We start from the raw sequence: 18,765 nt of genomic DNA on the forward strand, positions 1-18,765 counted from the left end.
GTAGGAATAAATTCTTACTACACAGTATTGTGGGACTTGCATTTATAAGTTTGGTGCAAGTCTGTGGAAACATATTTGGTTATTTACTGTATAAGTATGGAGTTATTTTTTGTGTCGTGATGAGAAGCAGGTCCTGGAAAGGCAAGATGGGTTGGATGGCCAGGCGGTCAATAGTGTTTTATTGTCATATGTCCCAGATTCTTACTTGCTGCAGCACGACAGAATATATAAACATAGTACACTGTAAACAATAGATACAGACACAGACACACACAGACACACACTCTCCCCCCACTCCCAGAAAAGCAGGCTGCCGGCTCAGGCAGAGCACTTTTGTTTTTTTCAGAATCAAAAATCTTTATTAAAATATTACAATATATATAGTATATAAAACAAAATAGAACCCACCACCATAATACACGACAAACAATACACTATTATACAACTGTTACAATCCTCGTCAAGGATACATTCAACCTCCCAGCGGTCCCGGAAATCCCCCAGGGCGCCCGTGGACAGCGCCTAGACCCTCTCTAACACTACCCAGGCACGGATGTAACCCCAGAAAAGGGGAAGGCAGCAGGCTAGGGCAGAGGCCTCTTCCACCTGGCGCTGTAACTCGCGGATGGCCAGCTTGGCCAGGCCTGGTAACTAGCTTTTTTTGTAATCAAAAATATTTATTCAAATATTAAAATAATATATACAGTACAGTAGAAAACAACAGAACCCACCACCATAATACACAACAAACTGTAAACTGTTATAGAACTATTTGTAGCAATGTTACAACATTTTGAGATTTAAAAAATCAAGTCTGTAATTTATCCCATCAGATAAAACATAAAAATAAGTTTAATTTGACACCTAATTCACTTTCATATCTCAAGTAATAAAAAACGTTATGGCCATTTTCATACTCGGAAATTAGCATCTTGTTCCCTATTGATTTTCTATGGACATAACAAAAAAGCTGTGATCATGGACAGTCAAAAGGCCATAACCTTCTTAAAAATTAAGAGAACTGAATGAAATTTTCAGTTATCGTAGATTGAACCATTCTGAAACAAACATAAAATAATCTAACTTGGATGACCTGAAATTAAAGCATATAATTAGTTAGTTACCCAAGTGTAGCAAATTTCAAACTTCAATTACTAGATCTAAACATCTATCCATTTCTTAATAAATGATTAACGTTTTTAAATAGCCCAAGTGTCCAAATAATATTCATAAATAATTCACAATAAAACATGATTTTAAAATCTCATTTACATTAATTTATAGGCCAAATGGAAGGAATTTAGTGTTCAATTGCTGTAAATTAAAGTCAATTTTAAATCGGCTTTCTAGTGGGATCCTGTGAACGCGCTGGTTTAGAACGTTCACATTGCGCTGGATTTGTGCCCTCAAATGCCCAGAAAAATACTGCGGGATATAAAGAGCCCAAAATTAGCTACTCGCTATAGAAAACTTTATATACAGGGTTCTTAAGAAGCCCCTTTTAATGTAAAAATAAGGTACATACCTTTAATTGTTTGCTTTATAAAACCCTGGGGCAGCGAGAGGTCGCGGGTTTAGAGAGTGATTTTTAAACTACTATAACTATTATACAAGGCCATAAAAACTAATAATACCTTTTGCGACAGGGTCTTTCAGCGATTTTCCGTTAATGATTTACTAGGCTGAACATTTTCTATAGCAACAGCCTAGTAAAAATCGCGTTTTAAACCCGCCCCCTCTAAACAGCGCCAAAATCGCGCACACGGGGTGGGGCAGATTCTCAGACACGATTCAGGTAGGTTTTGTAACATACCTACTATTTGACACTCCTTGTCAATGATGCATTCAACAGGACCGCTGAGCCCAGCGGTCCTGTAAATGCCCCCAGGGTGCCCCTGGACAGTGTTTAGTCCCACTCTAACACCACCTGTGCGTGGACGTATCCCTGGTAAGGTGATTGTTAACCAGCTTGGAGGGGATGATGGTATTGAACGCTGAGCTATAGTCTATAAACAACAGCCTGGCATAAGTGTTTTTATTGTCCAAGTGGTCCAGTGCGGAGTGGGGAGCCAGTGAGATCGCATCCTCCGTTGACCTGTTGTGACGATAGGCAAACTGCAGTGGGTCGAGGTTCTTGTTGAGGTAGGAGTTGATATGCACCATAACCAACCTCTCAAAGCACACTTCATCACCACAGACATTAGTGCCACTGGTCAATAGTCATTGAGGCACGTCACCTTACTCTTCTTGAGCACCGGTATTATTGATCCCCTCTTAAAGCAGGTGGGAACCTCAGACCTCAGTAATGAGGTTGACAATGTCTGCAAAAACATCAGCTGGTTGGGCTGCACAGGTTTTGAGAACTTGACCGCATATACCATCAGGATCTTCTGACGTCGGCCTCTGTGACTATGACTGTAATTCCATCAGGGCATTTGGGGGCTCGGGGAGGCACATCAGTGTTCTCCCTATGAAAGCGTGCGTAGAACGCATTGAGCTCGTCAGGGAATGATGCTTTGCTGTCGCTTGAGCTGCCTCCTGGTTTCACCTTGGAGGAGGTGATGGCATTCCAACCTTGCCACAGTTGACGAACATCCACCCCATCCTCCAGCTTTGAGCGGAAGTCCCCTTTGATGACCTTGGCAAGGTAATATCTGGACTTCTTATAGACCTCTGCGCCACCAGACTGGAATGCCCAGGATCTGGTCGGCAGAAGAATGCGGATCTCCCGGTTCATCCAAGGCTTCTGGTTACAAAACACTTGGAAGGTTTTTGAAGTGGTGTGAGTGGGGGTACCCAGACGTGGTGTTCGAAGGACGAAAAGCCGAAGCAAAGAAGTGGAAGCTAAATAACTGAATAGAAGCTAAGCCGAAACGCCAACTAACCGAAAGCGTACGAAGCCGAAACGCCAACTAACCGAAAAGGTGGGACGCCTAAAAGCCAACTAACTGAAAGGCTGCATCTCCTAAATGCAAACTCACCGAATGGCCGCTCTGTCGAAACGACGCAGCCTTTCGTGGTAGTTGACGTTCCGACACAGCAACCATTCGGTTTGTTTGCTTTTAGGCGACGCAGCCTTTCAGTTAGTTAGTTTTTAGGCGTCTCACCCTTTCGGTTAGTTTGCTTTTAGGCATCCCACCCTTTTGGTTAGTTGGCGTTTCAGCTTCGTACACATTTGGTTATTTAGCGTTTCGGTTTAGTTTCCATTCGGTTATTTAACTTCCACCTCTTTGCTTCGGCATCTCTTCCTTCGACGCCACGTCCGCACACGGCGAATGGGAACTTCATGGAGGGCAGCATGTGGGAACAGTGGGAGGAATACAAAATAAAGGAGCAGTTTGTTGTATAAGCAGCAAAATACATGAGGTGAGATGTTGAGGGCAACAAGAATTAGGGTGGACGGTGATTGTTTGTGCTCCACTGGAGAATGGATTTCATTTGAGTTTTTTTGAATGGATGAAGCTACCACAAAAGCAATGTTGACTAATCGATTGCCATCATTTCCATTTTCCCATTTGCTTTAATTTACTTGATCATTTCTGAAAGTTGGTTCATATCTTTATTGATGAAGTTAAATTAACTTTGCATTACCTTCTGTGCATGTAAAAATGCATTCATCCTCCCTGTAAATAGGAAGACATGAGAAAATGCAGGTGCTAGAATCTCGAGCAAAGGACAGTGCTGGATAAACTGAAGTGGGTCAGGCAGCATTTGTGGAGGGAATATCTGAAGGGTCCCGACCCAAAACATCGCCTGTTCATTCCATCCTCGATGCTGCCTGACTCACTGAGGTTCCTCCAGCACTCGTTTTTTGTAGTAAATAGGAAGGCTGCTTGAACCGATGAACCAGACATGTTGGAACATGCCACCTTTGTCCAAGTACACTCGATCGCAGATTCATCTGTTTTAATATTGCATCACGTGTACTTTCTCCCTTAGAAACTCCCCAAGCCAACTCACAAAAACATCTCAAAGAGCAATAATAGAAAATTATAATATTTTATTCCTCTGGCTTATATGTACATTTATAGAAAGGGTATACATGCTGAGGTTTAAATAATGCCACAATTTTCTTGCTACCTCAGTCATTCTACACTAGCTATATACATTGTAGTTTACTGAGATTATTTTTGTACACTCAGGCAACAATTCTACCATGTCTCACACTGCAATACCATAACCTAAACCCAACTGAGTTCTATAACATGTTGCAGTTATAATCATGTACAGTAGAGACCATATTTTTGCTGCCAAGCTGTTGAACACTGGTAATGTGATGGCAAGGCCCACAAGATATTTATCTTACGGTATGTCAGTGGGCAGTCTCACTAGCTCTTCAACTTCTTCGAGTAGGGCTTCGGCTTTTTCATTTAGCAGCATCTATAAACAGACAAGAAACAAGAGTAACATTAAAAATAAGACCTTAAAATGCTGGATCCATGGGCCTGTTGTATTTTGTAAAGAGGTATTGTCAGGCTTGATGTTTGCTGTGCGCTTTTTACACCACATAGTGGTGCCTCGTGATAGTTCTTGATGATCTTCATTCTTACCTCATACAGTGTGGAAATGCTGGGAACTGGCTATTTTGTAATTGCACTTACACAATCTGACAGATGTAACTGGAAATACAAAAGCTACAATTCAGAAAATCTTGTGTGTGAATGAGTTATGCATGGATGCAAATTTGAAAACAAAATAATTCATTTGGGATGAAAGTTAAATTGGAAGGCAGTCAAGAGCACAATGTTGTTGGTGACTGGGGTCACATATAGATGAAACAATGTAAGGATGGTAGATGTCTTTCCCAAATTAATTAAATTATTCATATACAAGATTTCAGCATTGCTGGCAAGACCTGATTCATAGATTTAAACAGCATGGAAACGTCCCAAGGCCCAATTTGTCCATGCCAACCATCATGTCTATCCACGCTAATCCTGTTTGTCTACATTTGGTCCATATCCCTGCAAACCTTTCCTATCTATGTGTCAGTTCAAATGTATTTTAAACTTTATAATGGAATCTGCCACCTCCTCTGGCAGCTCATTCTGTATACCTGCCACGCTCTGCATGGGAAAAATTTGCCTCTCAACTCCATTTACATTTTTCCTCTCTTAACTTGTGACTTCAAGTTTTAGATCTTCTCCGCTGGTTAAAAAAATCTACTTTCATGCCTTTCAATTTTATAAACTACTTATTGTGTCACTCCTCAGCCTCTTCTATTTCAGGGAAAACAGTCCCAGCCTGTCCAATCGCTCCGTTTAACTCAAGCCCTCTGGTCCAGGCAATATTCCTGCATATCTTTTCAACTTTATTGTCATTGCACAAGTACAAGTACAGGTACAAGTTCAAGTTCAAGTGAGTTTATTGTCATGTGTCCCTGTATAGGACAATGAAATTCTTGCTTTGCTTAAGCACACAGAGCATAGTAGGCATTTACTACAAAACAGATAAATGTGTCCATATACCATGATATAAATATATACACACATGAATAAATAAACTGGTAAAGTGCAAATAACAGAAAGTGGTTATTAATAATCAGAGTTTTGTCCGAGCCAGGTTTAATAGCCTGATGGCTGTGGGGAAGTAGCTATTCCTGAACCTGGTTGTTGCAGTCTTCAGGCTCCTGTACCTTCTACCTGAAGGTAGCAGGGAGATGAGTGTGTGGCCAGGATGGTGTGGGATTTTTGATGATACTGCCAGCCTTTTTGAGGCAGCGACTGCGATAAATCCCCTCGATGGAAGGAAGGTCAGAGCCGATGATGGACTGGGCAGTGTTTACTACTTTTTGTAGTCTTTTCCTCTCCAGGGTGCTCAAATTGCCGAACCAAGCCACGATGCAACCGGTCAGCATGCTCTCGACTGTGCACCTGTAGAAGTTAGAGAGAGTCTTCCTTGACAATCCGACTCTCCGTAATCTTCTCAGGAAGTAGAGGCGCTGATGAGCTTTTTTGATAATAGCGTTAGTGTTCTCGGACCAGGAAAGATCTTCAGAGATGTGCACGCCCAGGAATTTGAAGTTCTTGACCCTTTCAACCATCAATTGATATAAATGGGGCTGTGGGTCCCCCTCCTACTCCTTCCAAAGTCCACAATCAGTTCCTTGGTTTTGCTGGTGTTGAGGGCCAGGTTATTGCGCTGGCACCATATGGACAGTAGCTCGATCTCTCTTCTGTATTCTGACTCATCCCCATCAGTGTTACGCCCCACAATAGTGGTGTCGTCAGCGAACTTGATGATGGAGTTCGCACGGTGGTTTGCTACGCAGTCATGGGTATAAAGAGTGTACAGCAGGGGGCTGAGCACGCAGCCTTGAGGTGCTCCCATGCTGATTGTTATCGAGGCTGACACATTTCCACCAATACGAACAGACTGTGGTCTGTGGACGAGGAAGTCGAGGATCCAGTTGCAGAGGGATGCGCAGAGACCCAGTTCTGCGAGTTTGGTAACCAGTTTGGAGAGGATGATTGTGTTAAATGCCGAGCTGTAATCAATGAATAACAGCCTGACATATGAGTTTTTGTTGTCCAAGTGGTCCAGTGCGGAGTGGAGATCGCATCCACCGTTGATCTGTTGTGGCGGTACGCGAACTGCAGTGGGTCCAGGTTTTTGTCGAGGTAGGAGTTGATTTGCTCCATGATCAACCTCTCAAAGCACTTCATCACCACCGGCGTTAGTGCCACTGGTCGATAGTCATTGAGGCACGTCTGTCACAGTCTGCCCCCTCCTCATTCTCATCCACTTCACCTCCCAGTACTTTTCCACCGGTCCCTCCTTCTCCTCACCTGCCTGCCTGCCACTCCCCTCTCATCAGCCCAACTCTCCTCACCTGTTGCACTCAGTTGCCTCTGATCACCAATTAACCCGGTATATAGACTCTCCTCACCGTTCACACAGTGCCAGATTGTTCTCAGCGTTCATGCAAGACTCTCCAGCGATTTCCCGACTGACTACACGGATTCGAACCTGCCGGCCCCTGACCATTCCGTCCTGTCGTCTTCCCGGATATCACCTCAGCCTTCTGTCCCCTACCACGGCCTTCGTCCCGTACCTCCTGGTTTCTGTCTGCCTCTCTCCTGGGCTGTTTGGTGTATCTCTGCAATGGCTCCTCGACTTCCTGCCTGGCTTCAACTCTCCTTTCGTCTGTCCCTCGCTGGTTTGTTTGCATCGTGTGTTGGATCTCCTGGTTACCGGACCTTCCGCTACCCCGACTACATCTCCTGCCTGCCCCTCTTCGGAACCCTCGCTCAATCCTGAGCCTCTGTGTGAGTACGGTGTACCCATTCCTGTGTTACTACTCTGTGTTACAGTATTGTAATAAAGTTCATGACCAATTAGACTTGCCTGATTCTGTGCTGCTATTGGGTCCAAGTTATACCCGTTACAACGTCACCTTACTCTTTTTGGGCACCGGTATAATTGATGCCCTTTTAAAGCAGGTGGGGACCTCAGCCCTCAGAAGTGAGAGGTTGAAAATGTCCGTAAAAATTCCCGCCAGTTAGTCCGCACAGGTATTTAGAACACGACCGGGTATACCATCAGGACCAGGTGCTTTTCGGGGGTTCACCCCTCTGAAGGATTTCCTGATATCGGCCTCTGTGACTGAGACTGAAATGCCATCACAGCGAATGGGGGATCGGGAAGGCACATCAGCATTCTCCCTGTCAAAGCGTGCATAAAATGCATTGAGCTCATCAGGGAGTGATGTTACACCGGCATTCGAGCTGCCTCCTGGTTTTGCCTTGTAGGAGGCGATTGCATTCAGACCCTCCAACAGCTGCCGAACATCTGTCTCGTCCTCCAGTTTGGAGCAGGTCCCTTTTGGCCTTTTTGATGGCCTTACCAAGGTCGTATCTGGTCTTCATGTAGGCCACTGTATCATTGGAGGTGAATGCCCTGTGTCTGGACTTCAGGAGAGTGCGGATCTCAAAGTTCATCCAAGGTTTCTGATTGGGAAACACTCGGAAGGTTTTTGTAGGGATGCAGTCCTCCACACATTTCTTTATGAAGTCTGTAACGACTGTGGCGTATTCGTTCAAGTCCGTTGCCGAGTCCTTGAACATTGCCCAGCCTACAGACTCCAAACAGCCCAGTCTTCTGCCGCCCCCGACCAGCTCTGTACTGTCCTCACCTCGGGGGTGCACTCTTTAATTGCTGCCTGTAGGCAGGAAGAAGCAGCACCGCGGTATGGTCGGACTTACCGAAGTGAGGGCGAGGGATAGAACGATAGGCATTCTTGATGGTGGTGGAGGGTGTTAGGTCCTCTGGTGCAGCGGGAGACATGTTGGTGAAAGTTGGGGAGTGATTTCTTGAGGTTCGCCTTATTGAAGTCCCCAGCAATGGTGGTAAATGCCTCGGGGTAAGACTTCTGGTGTTTGTTGACCACGGCGTGCAGCTCCTCCAGTGCCAGACGGACGTCTGCCTGGGGTGGGATGTAGACCGCGGTCAGGATAACGGAGGTGAATTCTCTTGGGAGGTAGAAGGGACGGCACTTCACCGCCAGATGTTCGAGGTGTGGAGAGCAGGAGTCGGACAGGACTGCCGCGTCTGAACACCACGCAGAGTTGACCATGAGGCAGACGCCCCCTCCTCTCCCTTTTCCAGATGCCAGGGTACAGTCCATGCGGTGGATGGAGAACCCTTCAGGCTGGACCGCTGAGTCTGGGGAGCTGGGGGTGAGCCATGTCTCTGTGAAACAGAACACAGAGCATTCCCTCAGCTCCCTTTGATAAAGCAGATTTGCCCTTAAGTCCTCCACTTTGTTTTCAAGGGACTGTACATTAGCCAGTAGGATAGTAGGGAGAGGGAGCCGAAGGCCCCTGCGCTTCATTTTTGCACCATATTCAACTGAATCCTATTCTTCCTATAGTATAGCAACCAGAACTAATCGCAATACTCCTAGTGCAGCCTAACCAATGAATATATACAACAGTGAATGTCCCAACTCCTATTATCAATGCCCTAGCTGAAAAAGGCAAATGTAGCATATCTCTGTCTGTCATCACTTTCAAGGAACTATGTAGAAACAAAGAACTGCAGATGTTGGTTAATACACAAAAGGACACAAAGGTCAGCAGGTCAGGCAGCATCTCTGGAGAACTAAGTACTTATGCCCCAAAGCTCTTGCATGTTCAAAGGCACACCCCAAGCTCCAATATTTGCTGTTTTTGTCCTGGCCTGGTTTAACATCCCAAAAAGGATCACTTCATACTTGTCTGAGTTACTTTCCATCAACCATTCCCCTGCCACTTTCCCAGTTGGTCTAGATCCTGTTGTAACCTTCAACAACCACCTCCACTGTCCACTATACCACCAACCTTGATGGCATATCCAGACTTGCTAATCATGCCACCTACATTCTCATCCAAATCATTAACATATATAATGAAAAATAAAGGACCCAGCATCAATCTCTGTGGCACACTACTGTTACAGGTCTCCAATGTGAAAAGCAAGCCTCCACTACTACCCTGTGCCTCTTACCACCAAGCCAATTTTGTATCCAATTTGTTATCTCACCCTGGATCTCATGTATTCTAACCTTGTGGACCAGCCTATTGTGCAAGAACCTGCCAAAGATCTTGCTATAAGATAGACACAACAAGCTGGAGTAACTCAGCAGGACAGGCAGCATCTCTGAAGAGACTGAAGAAGGGTCTCGACCCGAAACGTCACCCATTCCTTCTCTCCAGAGATGCTGCCTGTCCTGCTGAGTTACTCCAGCTTTTTGTGTCTGTCTTTGGTTTAAACCAGCATCTGCAGTTCCTTCTTACACAAAGATCTTGCTTTAGTCCATCTCAACAACATCCATACACCTGCCTTTGTCAATCCTCTTTATAGCCTTCTAAAACAAAAAGCTCAATTAAATTTGTGAGACATGATCTCCCACAAACCAGGGCCGGATTTACCTGTAAACTAGACAAGCTTAAGCTTAGGGCCTCGAGTTCTAGGGGGGCCTTGCAGAGCTGGATTTACCACTAGGCTTCATAGAACGGTAGGTTTTCTGCCTTGGCCGGAGGCCCCCTACCGTTCAACTCTGGGCGGGTCCCCCTCTATCTCTCTCTATCTCCCCCCGCTATCCGTGTCTGGGCCGCTGGGCTCCGCTCGCTCCTCATCCGCCGGCACGGCAGGCCACCTTGCACATGTGCATTGCTGCGGCCTGCACGTCCTCCCCCCTGCACATGCGCACAACCACGGCCAGCACATCATCGGCCGCCCTGCGCATGCGCACTGCAACAGCAACTAGTTGGCGCTGGGCACTTTCTCCCTCGCTTTGAATTGTGGGAGATTTGGCTGCCATGGCTGTCCGGTCGCTGCCTCGCCGCCAGCGCTGAAAACCAACGCGGAGGGGGCCTCACAATTGGAACAGCTTAGGGCCTCACTTCATCTAAATCCGGCCCTGCCACAAACCAAGCCATGCTGACTATAATAATAATAATACTTTTATTTATAGAGCACTTTAAAAACAAACATAGCTGCAACAAAGTGCTGTATATGACTAATCATTGACAAAAAAGTTACTACACACCAATAATAACAATCAAAAGAAATAGTAGGAAAAGACATGTAAAATAAAGAAACATCAAAAACACCACAAACAGAAGCAAAGCCTCAGGCATGGTCAAAAGCCAGGAAGTACAAATGTGTTTTAACACTGGATTTGAAGATGGACAGTGAGGGGGCCTGTCTGATGTGCAACGGCAGGGTGTTCCAGAGTGCTGGAGCAGCAACAGAGAAGGCTCTATCCCCTCTGAGCCTCCGACTAGACCTCGGTACCTCGGTGACCAGCTGACCTGAGGGACCGGGCAGGAGCGTATGGGTGGAGCAGCTCAGAGAGGTAAGGCGGGGCGAGCCCATTCAGAGATTTAAAAACAAATAACAGTATCTTAAAATGAACTCGAAAGTGCACCGGGAGCCAGTGTAGGGAGGCCAGAATTGGCGATATGTGCTCCCTCTTTCGAGTCCCTGTTAAAAGGCGAGCAGCAGCATTCTGAACCAACTGGAGACGAGCCAGTGAAGAACGAGCAACACCAAAATAGAGTGCGTTACAGTAATCCAGCCTAGATGTAATAAAGGCATGGATTACTGTCTCAAAATGCTCACCAATCCTTCCTTCTAAAAAATCAATTAAATCCTGTCCCGCAGAAAATCTTCCAGCAACATTTCCAAACACTGATGCAAGTTCACAGGCAGTAGTTCCCAACGTCCTTATAAGACTTCTTAAATATCTGCCAAGGATACCTCAATACCCCTTTTTGCCCTCCTAATTTCCTTAAGTGTACTCCTATTTCCCCATATACTCAAGGGACTTGCTTCATCTCAGTTGCTGTGGTTCCCCAATCCTGCCATCCTTTCCCTTCACTCTAACAGAAACATGCTGGCCCTGAACTTTATCCACTTAAAACCCTCCCATGTACCATATATTACACATTCCTAATTTTCTCTGGGTTAGGGTGATGGACTGCCTTCTTGAGCCATTTAGTCTTTCTGGTGGAGACATTGCCGCAGTGCTGTTGGGTAGGAAGGTCCAAGATTTAGATCTAATAACAATGATAAATGAGCAAAGGAGGCGGTCTTTGTGTTTTTTTTTACAGAAATTCATGGCTATCTTTTTTTGGCACATATTCATTAGAGTTTTTTGAGTTATTGATTTAAGTAACTGAATTTAAATTCCCCATCCACCATGTTGGATTTGAACTCATCTTTCTGAATTATGTCTAGTCTGGATACAAATCCAGGGACATAACCATTATTTTATCCCACCTCTCATACTCATTTTATACAATATTTTATTATAGTAAGATTTTATGATCAACATACATCTGCAGCGGACAGCTAAAGCTCACGTTGATTTAATTATATGTATAAATCAGCTGCTGTATGCAAGTAATGGTCACCTTCATCTTTGAGAACCAGGCGTTTGCAGCCCAGGCCACCCTTGACTCTCACACGGACATTGATTCCTACACATCCACTATTCTGGACTTTATAAACTCCACCATCAATAGTGTCACCTCCCTCAAACAGGTGACCATATTCCCGAATCAGAAGCCATGGATGAACAGCGAGGTCAGGCTACTGCTGAAAGCACGGGACACCGCTTCCAGGTCAGGCGATGCTCGAGCCTACAGTTCATCCAGGGCTAACCTGAAGAGGGGCATCAAGAAGGCTAAGCACTGCCATAAGCTCAGGATTGAGGAGCACTTCAATAACAACTCCGACCCCCGACGTATGTGGCAAGGCATCCAGGCCATCACGGACTATAGACCCTCCAACATCACCCCCACATCCAGCGACGCCTCCTTCCTTGAGGAGCTTAATTACTTCTATGGCCGCTTCAACAGGGACAATCTAGAGACAGCCATCAAGGCTGTGCTCCCTGCTGATCACCAACCCCTCACACTCACCCGCTATGACGTATACGTGGCACTGAGTAGGACTAATGCACGTAAGGCTGCTGGCCCTGACGGCATCCCCGGGCGCGTGCTCAGGGCCTGTGCTGTGCAGCTGACAGACGTCTGGACTGACATCTTCAACCTGTCACTTGCCCAAGCAGTTGTCCCCACCTGCCTTAAAACCACCTCCATCGTGCCAGTGCCAAAACACTCCACTGCGGCAAGCCTCAACTACTTCCGCCCAGTTGCACTTACCCCCATCATCACCAAGTGCTTCGAGCGGCTGGTCCTGGCACACCTCAAAAACTGCCTACCCCCCACACTGGATCCCTATCAGTTTGCCTACCGCAAGAACAGGAGTACGGAGGATGCCATCTCAACGGCACTTCACTCCGCCCTCTCCCACCTCGACAACAGAGACACTTACGTAAGAATGCTGTTCATCGATTACAGCTCAGCATTCAACACCATTATACCATCTAAACTGATCACCAAACTCGGTAACCTGGGCATCGATCCCTCCCTCTGCAACTGGATACTGGACTTTCTAACCAACAGACCACAGTCTGTTAGGTTAGATAAGCACACCTCTTCAACCCTCACCCTGAACACCAGCGTTCCTCAGGGCTGTGTGCTGAGCCCCCTCCTCTACTCCCTCTTCACCTATGACTGCACACCTGTACATGGTACTAACACCATCATCAAGTATGCAGATGATACAATGGTGATTGGCCTCATCAGCAACAACGATGAGTCAGCCTACAGGGAGGACGTCCAGCACTTAGCAGCATGGTGCGCTGACAACAACCTGGCCCTTAACTCCAAGAAGACCAAGGAGCTCATTGTAGACTTCAGGAAGTCCAGGGGCGACACGCACACCCCATCTACATTAACGGGACGGAGGTGGAACGTGTTTCTAGCTTCAGGTTCCTGGGTGTTAACATCTCCGATTACCTCTCTTGGACCCACAATACCTCAACTCTGATCAAGAAGGCTCACCAGCGTCTCTTCTTCCTGAGGAGACTGAAGGATCCTCAGATCCTGGTGAACTTCTACCGCTGCACCATCGAGAGCATCCTTACCAACTGTATCATAGTATGGTATGGCAACTGCTCTGTCTCCGACCGGAAGGCCTTGCAGAGGGTGGTGAAAATTGCCCAACGCATCACCGGTTCCTCGCTCCCCTCCATTGAGTCTGTCCAAAGCAAGCGTTGTCTGCGGAGGGCGCTCAGCATCGCCAAGGACTGCTCTCACCCCAACCATGGACTGTTTACCCTCCTACCATCCGGGAGGCGCTACAGGTCTCTCCGTTGCCGGACCAGCAGGTCCAGGAACAGCTTCTTCCCGGCGGCTGTCACTCTACTCAACAACGTACCTCGGTGACTGCCAATCACCCCCACCTACCCCCCGGACACCTCCCACAGGAAAAACACAATGTCTGTATATATGCTAATGTAAATATTTATTCAAATCATATGCTATGTCGCTCTTCCAGAGAGATGCTAAATGCATTTTGTTGTCTGTACTGTACACTGACAATGACAATTAAAGTTGAATCTGAATCTGAGGTGCAGGAAATTAAATTATTTGATTTCATGGTTACCCATTTCTGGGATTCTGGGAATAACATTTCCACTTGCAACATAGCCTGTGTCTAAATGTGAGCAACTGGTGACATATAACCTAAACACATCTATAAGGGAGAGCTGCGTCCACATAGCTTATAGAATATAATCGAACAGCACTAGAACAGGCCCTTCGGTTCACCATGTTTGTGCCAAACATGATGCCAAGACCATAATTTATCTACCTGCACATAATCCATATCCCCCCCCCCACCCCCCCATTCCCTGAACATCCATATGACTATCCAAAATGTCTTTTAAATGCCACTAACATATCTGCTTTAACCACCACTCTGGCAGTGCAGTCCAGGCGCTCACCATATCTGTGTTAAAAAACTTACATGTCTTACAACTCATTTACTAAATCATCACGTATTTCAAAAAAGATGTTGCAAATCTAATTGCTTTATAACTAATGAAATGGAGAATGATGCAATATGGAAAATAACAGGAATATATGTAACCGTGATGCAATGCAAACTTGACCTAATCTGCTGCATAATTAGCTGTCTTATTCTTAAACAGACCCTTCTGAAGAAGGGTTTCGGCCCGAAACGTTGCCTATTTCCTTCGCTCCATAGATGCTGCTGCACCCGCTGAGTTTCTCCAGCATTTTTACTGATTTACATTATCATTGGAGTCTAAACAATGTTTAAGCCAGTAGTAAAATAACAAGCTGTAAATTTGTCAGGCAGCATCTGTGGAAAGAAAAACATAGATACATAGACAATAGGTGCAGGAGTAGGCCATTCGGTCCTTTGAGCCAGCACCGCCATTCAATGTGATCATGGCTGATCGTCCACAATCAGTACCCAGTTCCTGCCTTCTCCCCGTACCCCTTGATTCCGCTAGCCCTGAGAGCTCTATCTAATACTCTTTTGAATGCATCCAGTGAATCGGCCTCCACTGCCTTCTGAGGCAGCAAATTCCACAAATTCACAACTCTCAGGATTAAAAAGTTTTTCCTCATTTCAGTTCTAAATGGCTTACCCCTTATTTTTAACTGTGACCCCTGGTTCTGGACACCCCCAACAGAGAGAACATGTTCCTGCATCTGGTGTGTCCAATCCCTTAATAATGGTATATGTTTCTGTAACCCCTCTCATCCTACTAAATTCCAGTGAATACAAGCCCATTCGCTCCATTCTTTCATCATATGGAACCGAAGCTGCACACCCCCAATAGCAGGAATGTCCTTCTCAAATTTGGAGACATAAACTGCACACAATACTCCAGGTGTGGTCTTACCAGGGCCCTGTACAACTTCAGAAGGACCTCTTTGCTCCTATACTCAACTTCTCTCGTTATGAAGGCCAACATGCCATTAGCTTTCTTCACTGCCTTTTGTACCTTCATGCTTACTTTCAATGACAGTTGTACAAGGACTCGTTGTACTTCCCCTTTTCATAACCCGACACCATTCAGATAATAATCTTCCTTCCCGTTCTTGCCACCAAAGTGGATAACCTCACATTTATTCACATTATACTGCATCTACCACGCATCCGCCCACTCACCCAACCGGTCCAAGTCACCCTGCATCCTCATAACATCCTCTTCACAGTTCACACTGCCACCCAACTTCGTGTCTTCTATGCAAATTTGCTAAAGTTACTTTTAATTCCTTCATCTAAATCATTAATATATATTGTAAATAGCTGCAGTCCCAGCACAGAGCCTTGCGGCACCCCACTAGTCACTGCCTGCCATTCTGAAAGGGACCCGTTAATCCCTACTCTTTATTTCATGCTTGCCAATCAATTTTATATCCATGTCAATACTCTACCCCCAATACCATGTGCTCTAATCTTGCCCACTAATCTCCTGTGTGGGCCCTAATCAAAGGCTTTCTGAAAGTCCAGGTACGCTACATCCACTGGCTCTCCCTTGTCCATTTTACTTGTTACATCCTCAAAAACTTCCAGAAGATTAGTCAAGCATGATTTCCCCAACGCAAACCCATACTGACTTGGACCAATCCTGTTACTGCTGTCCAAATGCGCCGCTATTACATCTTTAATAATCAACTCCAGCATCTTCCCCACCACCGATGTCAGGCTAACTGGTCTATAATTCCCTGCGTTCACTCTCCCTCTCTCCTTTCTTAAAAAGTAGCTTAACATTAGCAACCCTCAAATCCACTGGAATGGATCCAGAATCTATAGGACATTAGAAAATGATCACCAATGCGTCCACAATTTCTAGAGCCACCTCCTTGAGTATCCTGGGATGCAGACCATCAGGCCCTGGGGATTTATCAGTCTTCAGTCCCATCAGTCTTTTTCCTTCAGTTCCTCCATTACCCTAGATCATCTGTCCCCTAGTACATCCGGGAGATTGATTGTGTCTTCTTTAGTTTCAGGTTCAAGAGTTTGGTGAAGGATTTTGACCCGAAACATTAACTGATTTTCTTTCCACAGATGCTGCCTGACCCACCGAGCATTCCCAGCATTTCCTGTTTTAATTCAGGCTTCCAACACTGCAGTTTTTTTTAATTTCCACATAAAGCCAGTAAATGGTACTTACCTTAGCAGAGGAAACAATTTGAATAGCCTGACGTCTGGACAGGTGCTCAATTGTTTTGACCAACATGTCAGGGATTGCATTAGCCAGATAAGATAAAGATCTGTAGCCAGCATTGTATAACTGTCGAGCACGAGCCTGAGAACCAAAACAGTACACACAGGGCCTTAAACATTGTTAACACATTGGTAAAACTGAATGCCTATCAGAAATGCACTAAAGTTCACAAAGGAATGTCAAATTATGTCATGAATACAAACTTGCAGACGAACAACTAAAAAAGTTCCAATTTTCAAATGTTGGAAAAAGTCAAATTAATATCTGGAAAAGATAAAGCAATGTTTTCAGTGCAACACAATTGAAATTTTGTAAAACTATCAGAGTCCACAGAAATGTGTTGATTTGAAATTATATTTTGTTTCTGATTTTATTATTCTTCTTCAGCTAACCTTCCATTATTTTTAAAACACTGCTAAACCGATACCCTTGGGACTTTGATGTACTAGACCAGCAGAGTTTACTCCGATTAACACTTTTTAAAAACAGTTTACTCCGTAGTATAATTTTCCAGTGAACTCGGTGAGTTTAAAGGGAACAGGAACTCTGGGCCTGGCTTTGCTTGCAAATATACCTACAGTGCCCTCCATAATGTTTGGGACAAAGACCCATCATTTATTTATTTGCCTCTGTACTCCACAATTTGAGATTTGTAATAGAAAAATATCACGTTGTTAATGTGCACATTGTCAGATTTTAATAAAGGCCATTTTTATACATTTTGGTTTTACCATGTGGAAATTACAGCAGTGTTTATACTTAGGCCCCCATTTCAGGGCGCCATAATGTTTGGGTCACAGCAATACCATGTAAATGAAAGTAGTCATGTTTAGTATTTTGTTGCATATCCTTTGCATGCAATGACTGCTTGAAGTCTGCAATTCATGGACATCATCAGTTGCTGGATGTCTTCTCTGGTGATGCTCTGCCAGGCCTGTATTACAGCCATGTTTAGCTTATGCTTATTTTGGGAGCTGGGCTGAATGGCCTACTCCTGCACCTATTTTCTATGTTTCTATGTTCCTCTGTACATCCAAATGCTCAAAATCGTATCTTGCTCCTATAACTAACTGTAACATTTTATAGAGATAAAAATCAAATTACAAACCTCTCGGACTCCAGATACTTCCATAAGAGGAATAAGTTCTGGTTTCACACAATAAGACAGTTTCTGAGTGAGGTCTGTAAAGAGTGCACGATATGCCCAGAATTCCTCTAATTCCTATTGGCAAAAAGTGGATCAACTTAGTGAAACTTCGAAACATTCAGCAGTGCACATCAATGTAAAACCCAAAATGAATGAAATGATATATTGGTTATCTATTATTTCAACAGTGCTGCTTTGCATTAAGCAAATTACACGACAGCAACTGCTTTGTGTTGTTTCTCAAATAGATTCTAAAAAAAACCATGTCAGTTAAAAGTAAATGTACCCACACGACCTAGGAATAGGAGTGGGCCATGTAGCAGCTCAGTGGCGCTGCAGATAATACAGATTTCTCAAGTTACATCAATCTGGCGTCAATCCTGACCTCAGGTGCTGTGCTGTGGAGCTGCACGTTCTCCTTGGTTTTTTTTAAAGAGATACAGCATGGAAATAGACCCTTCGGCCCACTGTCCATGTAACTATCGATCACTAGTTCACACTAATTCTGTTATCCCATTGTCGCATGCACTTCCTGCACTCTATAGATAATAGACAATAGGTGCAGGAGTAGGCCATTCGGCCCTTCGAGCCAGCACCGCCATTCAATGTGATCATGGCTGATCATCCATAATCAGTACCCTGTTCTCCCCATATCCCCTGACTCCGCTATCTTTAAGAGCCCCATCTAGCTCTCTCTTGAAAATATCCAGAGAACCGGCCTCCACCCCCCTCCGAGGCAGAGAATTCCAGACTCACAACTCTCTATGTGAAAAAGTGTTTCCTCATCTCTGTTCTAAATGGCTTACCCCTTATTCTTAAACTGTGGCCCCTGGTTCTGGACTCCCCCAACATCGAGAACATGGGAACATCGGGAACACTACGGGCAATCTAAAGAGGCAAATTAACCAACTAACCCACACGTCTTTGACATTTGTGAGGAAATTAGAGCACCCAGAAGAAATCTATGGAGTCAAAAGGAGAACGTGCAAACCCACACAGACAGCACCCGAGTCTC

The 18,765-nt window shown here is 45.0% G+C and overlaps 1 protein-coding gene across 2 annotated transcripts in view; it reads right to left on the reverse strand.

Annotated features, from left to right (window-relative positions):
* Positions 1–4,136: 4,136 nt before the first annotated feature.
* helq (helicase, POLQ like) overlaps positions 4,137–18,765 on the reverse strand; it is a 54,628-nt gene continuing 39,999 nt past the window's right edge. For both annotated transcript variants that reach the window (XM_055642393.1, XM_055642402.1), the window contains 3 exons: positions 17,712–17,825; positions 16,550–16,684; positions 4,137–4,380 (listed from right to left, as the gene is read on the reverse strand). In XM_055642393.1, the coding sequence (XP_055498368.1) occupies positions 4,303–4,380; positions 16,550–16,684; positions 17,712–17,825 (327 nt within the window). In that variant the 3' untranslated portion in view covers positions 4,137–4,302. The remainder of the gene's footprint in view (positions 4,381–16,549; positions 16,685–17,711; positions 17,826–18,765) is intronic.

Source organism: Leucoraja erinacea, chromosome 1, assembly GCF_028641065.1.
Source record: "Leucoraja erinacea ecotype New England chromosome 1, Leri_hhj_1, whole genome shotgun sequence".
NCBI lineage: Eukaryota > Metazoa > Chordata > Chondrichthyes > Rajiformes > Rajidae > Leucoraja > Leucoraja erinaceus.